This window comes from Triticum dicoccoides, chromosome 6B (assembly GCF_002162155.2).
Source record: "Triticum dicoccoides isolate Atlit2015 ecotype Zavitan chromosome 6B, WEW_v2.0, whole genome shotgun sequence".
Taxonomy (NCBI): Eukaryota; Viridiplantae; Streptophyta; class Magnoliopsida; order Poales; family Poaceae; genus Triticum; species Triticum dicoccoides.
Genome location: NC_041391.1, coordinates 104,844,959 through 104,859,148, shown reverse-complemented (window position 1 = coordinate 104,859,148; position 14,190 = coordinate 104,844,959). Strand labels below are relative to the sequence as shown.

General features: G+C 46.1%; 1 protein-coding gene across 2 annotated transcripts; it reads left to right on the top strand.

Annotated features, from left to right (window-relative positions):
- Positions 1-11,181: 11,181 nt before the first annotated feature.
- Positions 11,182-14,100, top strand: LOC119326597. Of its 2 annotated transcripts, XR_005158068.1 has the most exons (5): positions 11,182-11,471; positions 12,980-13,075; positions 13,259-13,416; positions 13,511-13,673; positions 13,754-14,100. XR_005158068.1 is itself a non-coding variant. In XM_037600226.1 (4 exons), exons 2-4 carry the CDS (start codon positions 13,001-13,003, stop codon positions 13,605-13,607), a joined length of 330 nt encoding a protein of 109 aa, XP_037456123.1. In that variant the 5' UTR covers positions 11,182-11,471; positions 12,980-13,000; the 3' UTR covers positions 13,608-14,100. The 2 variants fall into 2 exon arrangements, 1 of the variants encoding a protein (XP_037456123.1); XM_037600226.1 differs by having other exon boundaries at positions 13,511-14,100.
- Positions 14,101-14,190: the final 90 nt, after the last annotated feature.

Sequence of the window (14,190 nt, the reverse complement as noted above, 5' to 3'; positions counted from 1 at the left end):
GGTGACGATGATGATGTTCTACCGACGCAGGGCTTCGCCTAAGCACCGCTACAGTATTATCGAGGTGGACTATGGTGGAGGGGGGCACCGCACACGGCTAAAAGATCAAACGATCAATTGTTGTGTTGTCCCTAGAGGTGCCCCCCTGCCCCCGTATATAAAGGATCCAAGGGGAGGGGGTCGGCCGGCCAGGAGGGGCGCGCCAGGAGGAGTCCTCCTCCCACCGGGAGTAGGACTCCCCCCCCCCTTCCTTGTTGGAGTAGGAGAGAAGGAAAGAGGGGAGAGGAGGAAGGAAAAGGGGGCTGCACCCCTTGTCCAATTCGGACCAGAGGGAGGCTGCGCACCTCCTTCCTTTCGGCCTCTCTACTCTATTCCAGTATGGCCCAATAAGGCTCATATACTCCCCGGCGAATTCCCGTAACTCTCCGGTACTCCGAAAAATACCCGAATCACTCGGAACCTTTCCGAAGTACGAATATAGTCATCCAATATATCGATCTTTATGTATCGACCATTTCGAGACTCCTCCTCATGTCCCCGATCTCATCCGGGACTCCGAACTCCTTAGGCACATCAAAACACATAAACTCATAATATAACTGTCATCGAAACCTTAAGCGTGCGGACCCTACGGGTTCAAGAATAATGTAGACATGACCGAGACACGTCTCCAGTCAATAACCAATAGTGGAACCTGTATGCTCATATTGGCTCCCACATATTCTACGAAGATCTTTACCGGTCAGACCGCATGACAACATATGTTGTTCCCTTTGTCATCGTTATGTTACTTGCCCGAGATTCGATCGTCGGTATCTCAATACCTAGTTCAATCTCGTTACTGGCAAGTCTCTTTACTCGTTCCGTAATACATCATCCTGTAACTAACTCATTAGTTACAATGCTTGCAAGGCTTATAGTGATGTGTATTACCGAGAGGGCCCAGAGATACCTCTCCGACAATCGGAGTGACAAATCCTAATCTCGAAATACGCCAACCCAACATGTACCTTCAGAGACACCTGTAGAGCACATTTATAATCACTCAGTTACGTTGTGACGTTTGGTAGCACACAAAGTGTTCCTCTGGTAAACAGGAGTTGCATAATCTCATAGTCATAGGAACATGTATAAGTCATGAAGAAAGCAACAACAACATACTAAACGATCATGTGCTAAGCTAACGGAATGGGTCATGTCAATCACATTATTCTCCTAATGATGTGATCCCGTTAATCAAATGACAACTCTTTTGTCCACGGCTAGGAAACATAACCATCTTTGATAAACGAGCTAGTCAAGTAGAGGCATACTAGTGACACTCTGTTTGTCTATGTATTCACACATGTATTATGTTTCCGGTTAATACAATTCTAGCATGAATAATAAACATTTATCATGATATAAGGAAAATAATAACTTTATTATTGCCTCTAGGGCATATTTCCTTCAGATCTCGTAGTATCTCAAGTACTCGGGGGAAGCAACCCGATCATTACCTTTCCCTAGACGACACTAACATAGGTTCCACTCGTTGATACACGGCCCTCGTGTATAAGCAAAAGATCGTGGGACTCTGCCCTTTTCACATTATCACGCATACATGAAGGGACCAACGGTGTGTCCAGTGCCCTGTGAAAACAGTCATGGCCCTCTACCCAAGCACGACCCCAACCCGAGAGTGACCTCAAGTCACCCCCATCACTACTAATGTGGGCACCATGCTAGTATCAGCCTAAGTAATCAATAATGCCCCGTCCCATAAAGGGGTAGAGTGGTTGCACATGTTTGGTTGGGATGGTATCACACATAAATCTAATCCATCATTTTACACACACACACACACACACCAAAAGCTCTCTTCGGTACACCACTTCTTCCTCAAGTGGTGACCTTAGTTCAACATCTCCCAAGGGCATTAGGGGCACCCGATGGGGTTTTTGAAAGAGTGTAACCACGAAGAGTTCATGGTACACATGCATCATTATGCATCAACTAGTCTCTTGACAATGCAATCATGAACAAGGTAAAGTCATAAGTAGGGGTATGCATCATGTGGTGGTTCACAACAAGTTTACCACCGTCATATTTCATCATCATGCAATCGGAAAAAGGGTACCGATGAACAAGAGGGGTGTCATGGTCAAAGGGTTGCTTGCCTGGTTCATCAGAGTCTTGAAATCTTCTGGTCCTTCTCCAAGTACTCTGTCTACTTCGTCAACTAACGCCGGAAACAATCACAATAAGCAACACAACAAGGCAAAAATAGAAGTGCTCTAAAAATATGAAGTTGACTTTTCTAGGACTCCTCTGGTTATATGAAAAATAACCAGAGTGGTTTCATTGGAATTGGATCAGTGGTTATTTCTGAACATTTCAATATGATGGAAACAAGGGATTTAATGGATCTGCAAGTTGTCTACAGAATGCCTTTTTATAAAAATGAGTAAAAGTACCCATTAAATCAGGCATGATTTTAGAAACATTTAGAAATTGGTCTCACTGGATTTGGAGTTGAAATGAATATAATATGGATTTTTGAAGTGGACTTATGTGGATAAATGACCTTTTTAAAGGGTCCAATGAAAACCAAGAATAACAAAAATGCCCATTGTGGCCCATTAAATAGACCTTGATTTATGGAGTCAGTAGAAATTTGGTTCATCAAATTTGGAGGTAATATGAATATTTGGGAGATTTTACAAATTTCAGGAAAAAGAAAAAGACAAAGGAGGGGGATTTATACCTATACTGCGCATTGGGTGCAGCATAGTGCCGCGCCGCACTGGGCCGGCCCAGCGGCTCGGCCACGCTGGCGACAGGGTGACGTCGAAGGCATCTTCGCCGAAGCCGTTTCCACTTAAACCCCGCGGGCCCGGGGCGCTGACTTGCTGACGTGCAGGGCCCGCCCACAAGCCGCCGCGGTCGTCTTCAACCTCGAGCGGCTGGCGCGGCCGGCGACTCCGATGATGATTGCCGGCGACCCCGACCACCTCCCACGGCGCTTGGCCCATCGGTGTACTCAGGGAGCCAAGACGCATCCATCCGCGGGTGGCACGGTCGCCGAGGAGTACGGGGTCGAGCAGGGCGTTGGTCGCGGCGGACGAGGCTGAAGGTGATGGTGGCATCGGCGCTATGGGGTACCGGAGTAGAGGAAGAAGAGGGGGAAGGTTCCACCGTGGCCTGGGGGTTTTCCTGATGGAGAAAGAAGGGGGAAGGAGCCCTGGTTCATGGGAATTTTGGAGGAGGCCGGCGGCTCGGCTCCGGCCATAGAGGTGCAAGGAGGGCGCGGGGAAAGGAGTGAGCCGGTCGGGGTGATGCACAGGAGGGAGAGGGAGCGAAAGGAGGCCAGAGAGAGGCCTCGGGCGGCCTTATATAGCGAGGTCGTGGCTCATCGTGGACGTGGCCTATGGGCACCCGCGGAAATGGCCGCGGTGGCCACGGGAGGAGGCTCGGGACTGTCTGCGGCGCCCATGGGCGTGGTCCAAGTCGAGGGAGAAGGAGAGAGAGAGAGAGAGAGAGCGGGGGAGTGGCAGAGTGCCGCGCGTGTGGGCTCGCCCATTGGGGCTCTCGGGCGGCTCTGGCGCGCGTGCGAGGGGGCAGCAGGAGGGAGAAGGAGGAGGGGGACCAGGCAGTGGCGTGTCGCGGACGCCAAGGCGCGTCGACTGGCGCGCTTGGGCGGCCCGAGGTGGACGGGAGTGCGGCGGCAAGGCTCGGCCTCCACTGTAGCATGCTCTAGAGCGGGCTTTTGGCCAGCATGAATGTGTTTTGCACACTCTGCCATGTCCACTTGCGTCTGGAGTGTGCTGGGTGATGGGCTAAAGCCTGGGGTGACATTGGAGAGCTAGCAAAGTCAAAGAAAGAGAGAGGGAGAGCAGAAAGAGAGGGAAAGTTGCTGGACAGAGATGAAAAATGAGGTTCTCTGTGACGCCCAGATAATTAGGCTACAGTAATCCCACGTTAATGATGCCACGTCACCTCGTTTACTGTTGCTAATCTCACGTTAGTTCGAAACCGATTCAAATTCAAATCCAAAATCAAGCAAACAATAAAAGTTTTCAAATATTAAAACTAAAATGTACGGAGTGAGCCGAATAATCTTTATGTAATTATGGTGGAGAAACCAACCTCTTTGGAAGTGTTTGATTGTCCCAAAGTAAATAAAACAGTAGCAAAACAATTATTTTTATGCCTTTTACGATTAATAAAATATTAAACTATTTTATCTAGTTGCCCAAGTTTTTGTGGCATTAGAATATGTAGTAACACTAATTTAGGAACTAACTTTATATTTTACTAAAACTAAATTATATTGAAAATAATAGAAAACAGTAAAGGTAAAGTAAGTAAAAAGAAAAGAATAAAACAGAAAGCAAAATAAAAGAAAGGGGGAAATCCCCCCTGTTCACTAAGCCCACTACTAACACTGTACCAGGCCCAGCCCAACTGACCGGCCTTTTCCTCTACCTCTTGCAGAGGAGAGGCGCAACCGTGCGTGCCGGCCATCCATGGCGCCAGGGCCACGTGCCGGCCATCCGCACCCTCCCTCGGCCTACTAAGGTGTTCCCCAGAAACCCTAGCTCGCCCTCATTCATTCCCCCCTTGATCCCCATCGTCCCCCTCTCCTCTGGCTCGATTTTGAGCTCGCAAGCTCACACGGTCACCGCTGCCTCGCCATCGTTGACGTGTCCACCAGCCTCTCCGGCGTACGGGAGCACATCCTGGAGGTTGGCCGCGCGCTACCGCGTCCGTTCAGGGCATTGGAACGAAGCGGGGAGCTGCGTAGCTGAAGCAGTCTTCGTCTTCTTCATCCGGCCGTCGCCGTCTCGCCATCACCACCGCCTCTCCGGTCCACGCCGACCCTCCCCGAGCGTGCCAGTGGACTCGCGGTGAGCAACTCCTCCGGATCCCTTCTTCCCCCATCTCGATTCGGTCGCCGTTTGCCGTCCCTGAGCACATCCGAGTTCGCCTGTACGCATACATACGTGTGTGCGTGAGCTGCTCCTGCTGCCTACTGCTGCCCGCGCGCCTGACCTGACCTCGCCTCCGCGTGCCGCTGCTCGCCGGCCATCGCCTAGCGCCGCTCCTACTGCCGCCCGCCGCCTAGCGCCGCCCCTGTCGCTGCCTTCTGTTTCTGCCGCTGCTTAGCTGCTGCCCTGTGATGTTTAGCTTCTTAGCTTCTGCCGCTGCTGCTATTGTTAGCTGCTGCCGCTGCTGTGCACTACTTGCTGCTGCTAATGACCATGGCGGCATTGCTGTGTTCGTGGTGTGCACAGCCACCAGTGGCCGGCCGTGCTAATTAGATTAGGACTAATTGGTAGTACTAGTTAGGTTAGTTGCTACAATATGACGTATGGATCCCAATTGATTAAGTTCATTTTTTAGTAGATTAGATATAGCTTTAAGACAGGTGGGCCACCCTCTAATAAGCCTAATTAGAAATTAACTAGACACTGTTAAAATATTACAGGGTATGACAACCGGTTCCCACAGGACCTTTGACTGGTCAACCGTGGACCAGTCAACTGTGGGTCAGCAGTTGACTGGACCCACTGGTTAGCCTCACTGGTGCACCTCTGGTGCACTGCACCGGGTGCATCCAGTTTTTAACTGCTGATTTTCGAAATTAAAAGTAAACAAAAAAATCTAGAAAATTATTTAAAACTTTGAAAAATTATAGAAAATAAACCGTAGCTCAGATGAAAAAACTTTGTACATGAAAATTGCTCAGAACGACGAGACGAATCCAGATACGCAACCCGTTCGTCCGCCACGCGTCCCTAGCGTAGTGAACCTGCAACATTTCACCTCCGGTCCATCCGTCTGAAAATGCGAAACATCGGGGATACTTTCCCGGATGTTTCCCCCTTTCGTCAGTATCACCTACTACCTCGTTAGGGCACACCTAGCACCGCGTATTGCCATGTTACGCTTTGTGATGCTTTGATTGCTCTATTATTTATTGTGTTACCCCTCCGTTACTTCTTTCCGGTAGACCCCGAGGCTGCCGACGACACCCAGTTCGACTACGGTGTTGACGACCCCTCCTTGCCAGAGCAACCAGGCAAGCCCCCCCTTTGATCACCAGATATCGCCTATTCTTCTCTATACTGCTTGCATTAGAGTAGTGTAGCATGTTACTGTTCGGTTACTCCTATTCTGTTGCATAGCCTGTCATTGTTGCTACAGTCGTTGATACCTTACCCGCAATCCTAAATGCTTAGTATAGGATGCTAGTTTATCATCATTGGCCCTACATTCTTGTCAGTCTGCCTTGCTATATTATCGGGCCGTGATCACTTGGGAGGTGATCACGGGTATATACTATACATATATACATACTATACAGATGGTGACTAAAGTCGGGTCAGCTCGTTGAGTACCCGCAAGTGATTTCGATGTGGGGGCTGGAAGGACAGGTGGCTCCATCCCGGTAGAGGTGGGCCTGGGTTCCTGACGGCCCCCGACTGTTACTTTGTGGCGGAGCGACAGGGCAGGTTGAGACCACCTAGGCGAGAGGTGGGCCTGGCCCTGGTCGGCGTTCGCGGTTGCTTCATAATAACACGCTTAACGAGATCTTGGTATTTGATCTGAGTCTGGCCACTGGCCTATACGCACTAACCAACTACGTGGGAAAGATATGGGCACTCGACGTCATAGTATCAGCTGAAGCCTTCTAGACGTCAGCGACTGAGCGGCGCGCGCCTGATTGGACCGCGTAACGTGACTTCCTTTGTAATGGAGGTTGCTAGGTCTGCTTCCGGCCGCCCTCGCAACGTGCAGGTGTGCAATGGGCGATGGGCCCAGACCCCTGCGCCATAGGAGTTAGACCGGCGTGCTGACCTCTCTGTTAGGCCTAGGTGGGGCGGCGACATGTTGATCTTCCGAGGCCGGGCATGACCCAGGAAAGTGTGTCCGGCCAAATGGGATCGAGCGTGTTGGGTTATGTGGTGCACCCCTGCAGGGAAGTTAATCTATTTGAATAGCCGTGTCCCTCGGTAAAAGGACGATCCGGAGTTGTACCTTGACCTTATGACAACTAGAACCGGATACTTAATAAAACACACCCAGATAAGTTCCACAGACAACCCGGTGGTCGCTTTTCCACAGGGCGACGAGGGAAGGATCGCCGGGTAGGATTATGCTATGCGATGCTACTTGGAGGACTTCAATCTACTCTCTTCTACATGCTGCAAGACGGAGGCTGCCAGAAGCGTAGTCTTCGATAGGGCTAGCTATCCCCCTCTTATTCTGGCATTCTACAGTTCAGTCCACTCATATTGCCTCCTTACACATATACTCATGCATATGTAGTGTAGCTCCTTGCTTGCGAGTACTTGGGATGAGTACTCATGGTTGCTTTGCTCCCTCTTTTCCCTAGTTTTCCTCTTCTTCTCGGACGCCAGGAGCCAGACGTTGGAGTCCAGGAGCCAGACGCCACTGTCGACGATGACTCCTACTACGCTGGAGGTGCCTACTACTATGTGCAGGCTGCTGACGACAACCAGGAGTAGTTTAGGAGGATCCCAGGCAGGAGGACCCAGTTTGTGCTAGCCATCTTATGGCAAACTTGTTTAACTTATGTCTGTACTCAGATATTGTTGCTTCCGCTGACTCGTCTATGATCGAGCACTTGTATTCGAGCCCTCGAGGCCCCTGGCTTGTATTATGATGCTTGTATGACTTATTTATGTTTTAGAGTTGTGTTGTGATATCTTCCCGTGAGTCCCTAATCTTGATCGTACACATTTGCGTGCATGATTAGTGTACGATTGAATCGGGGGCGTCACATTCTCGCCCCCAAATAATTGAGCTGAAGCCATCCAACTTTTGCCAGTGGTAGAGGGGTTCTAGGACACTATGTGGTAAGAATTGTGGCTCAAGGAGAATCCATTTGGTGCCCCAAATGTTGATCACAAAATTAAGGCAGAAGGTGTTTGATGGTAGTTTGGTCAAGCAAATGGATCCCACTTGACATGAGAATCAACACGATCAAATGGGATATATAATTGAGGATGATCGCCAAGTTTGATCTCATTTGAATAAAGTTGCCAATGTAACTTTGGCAAACCCTAGAAATGAACAGAAATGGATTTTCCAAGATTTAGTCATGCAAATCTATTCTCCTTGATGCACCACTTGGTTTAGTGTCATAATTTAAGGTTCTAAACATGTCCACAAAAGTTGGGATCAAAAGAAGAAAGTTTCCAATGTAGAGTTGTTCAAATTTGGTTCTGGACAGGAAGGGTTTTGGGGCATTTTGATCAAGTTAACTTGTTCTCCAACGAATGCCACTTGGTCTAGATGTATAATTAGACCATATGAGCATGTTCACAAAGTTTGTGAACATTTGGACATGTTTGGCAATGTAAAGTTGCTCAAACTTCAAAATGGACAGAAATGGTTTTGAGGGGATTTCATGGGGTTATACTATTTTCCATGACATGAGACTTGGCCAGATCACCAAATAGGGTATTTGTGACAAGCTAGAATTTTCTTGGAAGTTTTTGAGAAAATTTCCTTTGTAAATATTTCAAAAGCTTGAAATATCTAGAAAGGGTTTTTGAGGGATTTGACCAATATTTTGAACATGACAATGTGTTGAAACTCTTATATATGAACAATTTATGTCCACTGAGTTTCCCTAGGTTTTCCCAAATATTTTTAAAGCGTTAAAATAATTTTAACCTATTAAAGACCATTTCTGGCCTAAAGAAAAAGCCTTTAAATAAAATAGGTAAATAACTTTTAAAATTATATTTTTGTGGTTTTTGGTAGTCCTATACCTAATAGGAGTCAAACATACTCTTTGAAATATTTTTCATACCCCAAATCAAGTACTTGCAGTGCAAACCTCAATTCAGGGGTTTTTGGAAAACTAAATTTAGAAAATACTTTTTGGCCAAATTATTTTTGTAAGAAAATTCTATAATTTACTATACACATGGCATGATCATTGTTTCAAGAGTTTGGAGCAAGGGGATGAAGAATAGGAGTTGGAGGATTTATTTGATTTTTAGAGCACTTGCAAACAACAGACAAAAATCCAATCAATGCAAAGTCCAAAACACTCAAAAGTTTTTGTCAAACCAAATTTTATCATGATTTATAATCTTAAGTGTTGTGCCATGAAAATCAGGGTGTGACAACAACCCAAGATGGTACATGTATTTCAACGTAAGCACTTCTTACAATTCATGTTTTGAAATGCTTGTACTATTTTTGTACAACCATAACACCATATTTTCATGTCATCGTAGGATTGCATTGGCGCAATAGATGGTACTCATGTGACTGCTAGATGTCAAGGTCACATGTTGCAACATACAAGGGTAGAAAGCACTAGACATGTCAGGATGTGCTTGCGACTATTGAATTTGATCCAAAGTTCACATATGTGTTAGCTAGCTAGAAAATATCGGCCCATGATGATAACATTCTTGCTAACAGCATGAATTGACTGGTTGGCCTCAATATCCCCGATGATAGGTTCTACCTAGGAGATATCCTGGCTATGCATGCAGTATGGTGTTCTTCCACCCTTCAGGAAAATGAAGTATCATTTGAATGAGTTCTCTTCCATGAACTATCTTAGGACTGCACAAGAATTGTTTGATTTTAGACTCTAGCGTTAGAGTTATGGTTGAGAAGACATTTGAAATTCTGAAGAATAGATTTAAGATCCTGAATCAGAAGTCATTTAACCCTTTTACCACCCATATTAGGCTTGTTCTTGCATTTTGCATCCTCCATAACTGAATCCTATAACGGGGTTGTGATGAGTTTGTGTCGAAGGAGGAATATGTGATGGCTGATGATGGTGATACCTCTGGCCATAGTGTGGATGCATTTGACAGTGAAGTTTGGAAGAGGAAAATATTGGAGTGATTTGATGCAATGTGCGCAAACAGGAGTTACGCAAAGATCTAAATAAGAAGAAGGAGAAACAACACATCAAGAAGAAGCAGCAGAAGAAGAAGCATGAAGAAGAAGACAATGGATTTCCTCCTAATTGGGCACGATGATCTTTCCCTTATTGAACCATATGACTATTAATTTGAACCGCAATTTATTAGTAGTTAGAATGAACTGTCATTTATTTACTAGCTAGTACTCAAACAATGTTTATTTCAAACTACATATCTTAGTGTCATGTAAAGTAAGGTCACCACTAGTAAGAATGAATGATCATAACATAGACCATGCATAATCAAACACTAGGTAGTGCATCAGCCCACCCTAACACAGGCCACCAGACATAAAGAAATTCGCTTTGCTAGCGCATCCAACCTTCATACACCCTGTCAAATTACATACACAACGAGTGTGGTGTTTTGGATCTCGGCCTCTATGGAGGCCGAACTTTTGAAAAAATTAAAATTAAAAAATGTCGGTTTCAAAAAATCTGAAAAAAATTGTACAAGTAAACAACGATGTGTGTTGTATGTGTGTAAAATTTCAGGATGAAATACAGTGAAATGTGAGCTGTGCAAAAAAGACAAATTCATGGCCTGGGAGGATGAATAGTATCATGTGTTAAAAAGCTCAAGATTTTTTTTTGCATATTCCCTATTTCGTCCTGAAAATTAGAGGGTAATTAGAGCTAGGGAATGGAAATTGAAGGGGTACGAGACTTTAAATCTATTGTTTGGTTAGGAGGATTGTGAGTTCATAAGGGAATAGTCATGGGACTTGAGACTCCAACTCCCATCGTTTTATTAACAGGAAAGGGGGTGGAAGTTGGAAGAGAATTGTTTTAGTGAGTCAATCTTAACCCTTCATCACAACTTATATTAATTTCTCTTGTTTATTTCCTTGTCAATTCCCACGAATCAAACATGGGAATACAGTTTCTCCTCAAACTCACACACATAATTTCCATCACGCGCCAAATAAGGGATTGGAAATAAAACGGCTCATCTTATGTCTAATCTTAAAACAACTCCCTACATTAAACTCCCATTCCTCCTCCCAAATTTTGCCAAATGCGATGTTAAAGTTCTCCATGGAGCTCGACCTTCAAAAGCAATTTCCGAACCCAACATGATTTTTGCCTGTATTTAGCCGGCGCACACCCAAATCATGGTGAAAGACCCCTGTTGATTAAGCATTTTCGCTGGACGGGCCCGCGTCGACGTGGCAAAAGAGACTGCCACACGGGCAGGTCGCACCCGAACACCAAAAGAAAGAAATTGCCCCCCTCCGAGTCTCTTCCGCCGGAATCAAGGTCGCCGCCCAACTCCTCCCTCCCTCGCCGACGAAGCTGCTGCCTCCGCCGCCGAGAGGAGCTCCGAGCTCGTCCCCCACCTCGCGTCCCCGCCTCTGTGCTGCCGCCGCCGGCCCCTGCATCCTCCCCTCTAGCGGCTCCAGCCTGTGCGGTCCCCGTCACCCCGTCTGTGACGAGCTCCGCATCCTCCCGTGCAGGGACTCCGACCCGTGCTCCCGCCACCAACCTCCCCTCAAGCGGCAAGGTGAGGCATCTCCTCCCTCCCTCTTTCATGTTTTTTTTCTGTTTATATTACTGTCTCTTGGATCTGTTAGTGGGCACATATCGGTATACTGCTGGCTTGGAGGTCATGTATTGGATCTGTTAGGATGTGGTAAACCATAGGGATGTAATAATGTGCGGATATTGAACCTGCTAATGTCTGTCAAGATATTTATGGTGTTTGGACTTTCTGTGAACCATCAGAATGTTCATATTATTCCTGAAACAGCTAGAGCTAATTACTAAATCTATGTGCACTGTAAATTCTGTGTTGTCTAGATTTATCCTACATCTGTTTAAACCTGGAATCACAATGTTCCGATCGCTGCCGCCTGGGGGTCCCAGATCCACCGGACAACCCCACCGAGCAGCACGACTCCTGTGCAACAAACCTTTTGGAACCTTCACCGGCAAAGATACAAATTGGGGAGTTACCGACGACGGTAGTCTTTTAGATAAGAGTGGCATTAAAGATACAGAAAATAGGGGATATGGTAAGTGAAAACTGGATAAGCAAATTTGGGGTTTTAGGGAGTTCTGTGTGAGGCTTAGCTGCAATTTTTTTTAGAGAAAAGGCTTAGCTGCAATTGGTGGCAATATTGTTCTTATGGTAGAGTAGCTTCTTAACTGTGGCATCAAGGTTATGGCGAGGTGCATGAGTTTCCCCTTTTTGTATGGTTGCATATTGCCGTTTATTTAGAGCTGCTGTTTATTTAGAGCTAGTGTTTTTGTTCAGTAATCCTGCATACCACCGCGTATTTGAGAGATTTGTTTTAAAGCTGGGTTGGTAAGAAAGTAAAAAGGCGCAACTAGGAGATGGATTAGTAAGTTAGCTTGTGATTACCGGTGTCCTTGACCTAGGTTGGTCAGAATTCATATAGTTGATCTAGTTTGGAGAGGTTGATAACAAAGTCAACAGTAAATAGTTTGGTATTCTCATTCGACGTATTGGTTTACCTGACGAAGTTATTGGCAGGATCTTATGTTATAACCGAGAGTATTGCCTGTTATGGTTTTATGTTCAAATGGGTCTGTATTTATGTTTTCACTCTTGCATTATTGCATATATTTCTTGGCACTAAGCAAATAACATGCACTTATATATAGGTGTAGCACTCCCACATCTTTCGGAAACTCACATGACTTGACATATACTTAGTGCATCGTATATCTTGCTTAGTGTTACAGATTGTTGGCATGGTGCTGTGATTATCACATGTTTATGTGCAGTAACATCGAGCTTTATACCTGCTTCTATGCTTACAGTTGATGATATAGTATGAATTTGAGGCCGTTGTTGCCCACAAGAGAAACTGTGTTGGCCTTTTTGAATAAATATTGACTTGGCCGGATTTTTGTGTAGTGCGGCGGCACTTAAGGCAGAATTGGTACCTGGCATGTTGCAAATCATTCTACATTTATGTGTTATCTAGAACCATTTTTGTTTCACGCAGAAGCATATAGGTGATAATGTATTGTTATTTGTGCCAGTGCCTATAAATTTGGGTGAGAATGGCAGGACAATCGCCAAATCAAGTATCATCAGCTGAAGCTATCTTGGTGGGAGCCTTGTCCTCTGGTGTTAATGTAAGAAATACTGCAATGTGCGTTATTATGTTCGTTCTTAAATTTAATTTGACCTCGTGCTTTACCATATATTCCTGTATTCAGCCCCAGATTTAGTCACAATATTGTTCCCTTTTTTATGTGGTTATGGTGTGCACAAATAACTGTAAAGTATCCTAACCGATGTTTATCTTGTTGGTGTAGGCTCCCACGTGGGTCGTGCTCCAGATCACATTTTTGCTACTGGCATTCTGCTTCACCGCGATGCTTTACCTAGCCTTTTTCTCAAGCGACTTTGTGATCGTCGGGCACGTCCTTCTGCTCATAACCATCGGCGCGGTTCTATTCGTGCTCCTCAACAGGTCTCCCCTGTCCTCTCCTACCCTCTCTCCACACGCGATCTACACTCTGTTGCGGCGAACAATCTTAGTGAGCTGAGATTTCTGAGCGTTGCAGGTTCCTCGCGGAGACCGGCTTCGTCCCGGTCGAACAGCAGATGCAGGAGATAGGGATCCACAAACCAGAAGCCACAGAGAAAGACAAGAGCAACTGAGCCACCTGGGCCCGACTTTTTTACATTACATTATGATGATGATGATGAAACAGAGCGCGCCACGCTGTACGTGACGACTCCACACATAGCATACACAAAGTTCAGATAGATGCTAATTGCATAGGTGCACATCTGTTTAAGTGCAGCGATACTTTGGGGCGGAGCAGCATCTTCAGCCATATGCTCGGCCGCTTCGTCAGTCCGTTGGTTTACCGCTCTTCTTCTTCTTGACGTAGCAGAAGCACGAGCAGCAGGGGAACTGGAACAGGAACTTCATTGGTCTGGGGATGGGATTTGCCGATGCTGTTGTTTGTTGTGTGCGTTGGTATGTTGCTGAAGGCGGGTCTGCATCCGGCCGATAAATATACTAGCGTGTTGATTCCTTGCTTGGCTGGTTATGTTATCACAGGACGGTGGAGATTGTGGTGCTTTCTTCTGTATGGGGGTGGTCTTTCATGCGATTAATTTCAGTGTGTTGTTGTGCGGAGAAGAATTTGTCGGCAAGTAACCGTGATGATCGTTCCATCTGCTTTTTACCATAATATATCAACTGCAAAGTATAAAACCATTCTCAAGCCAGCAC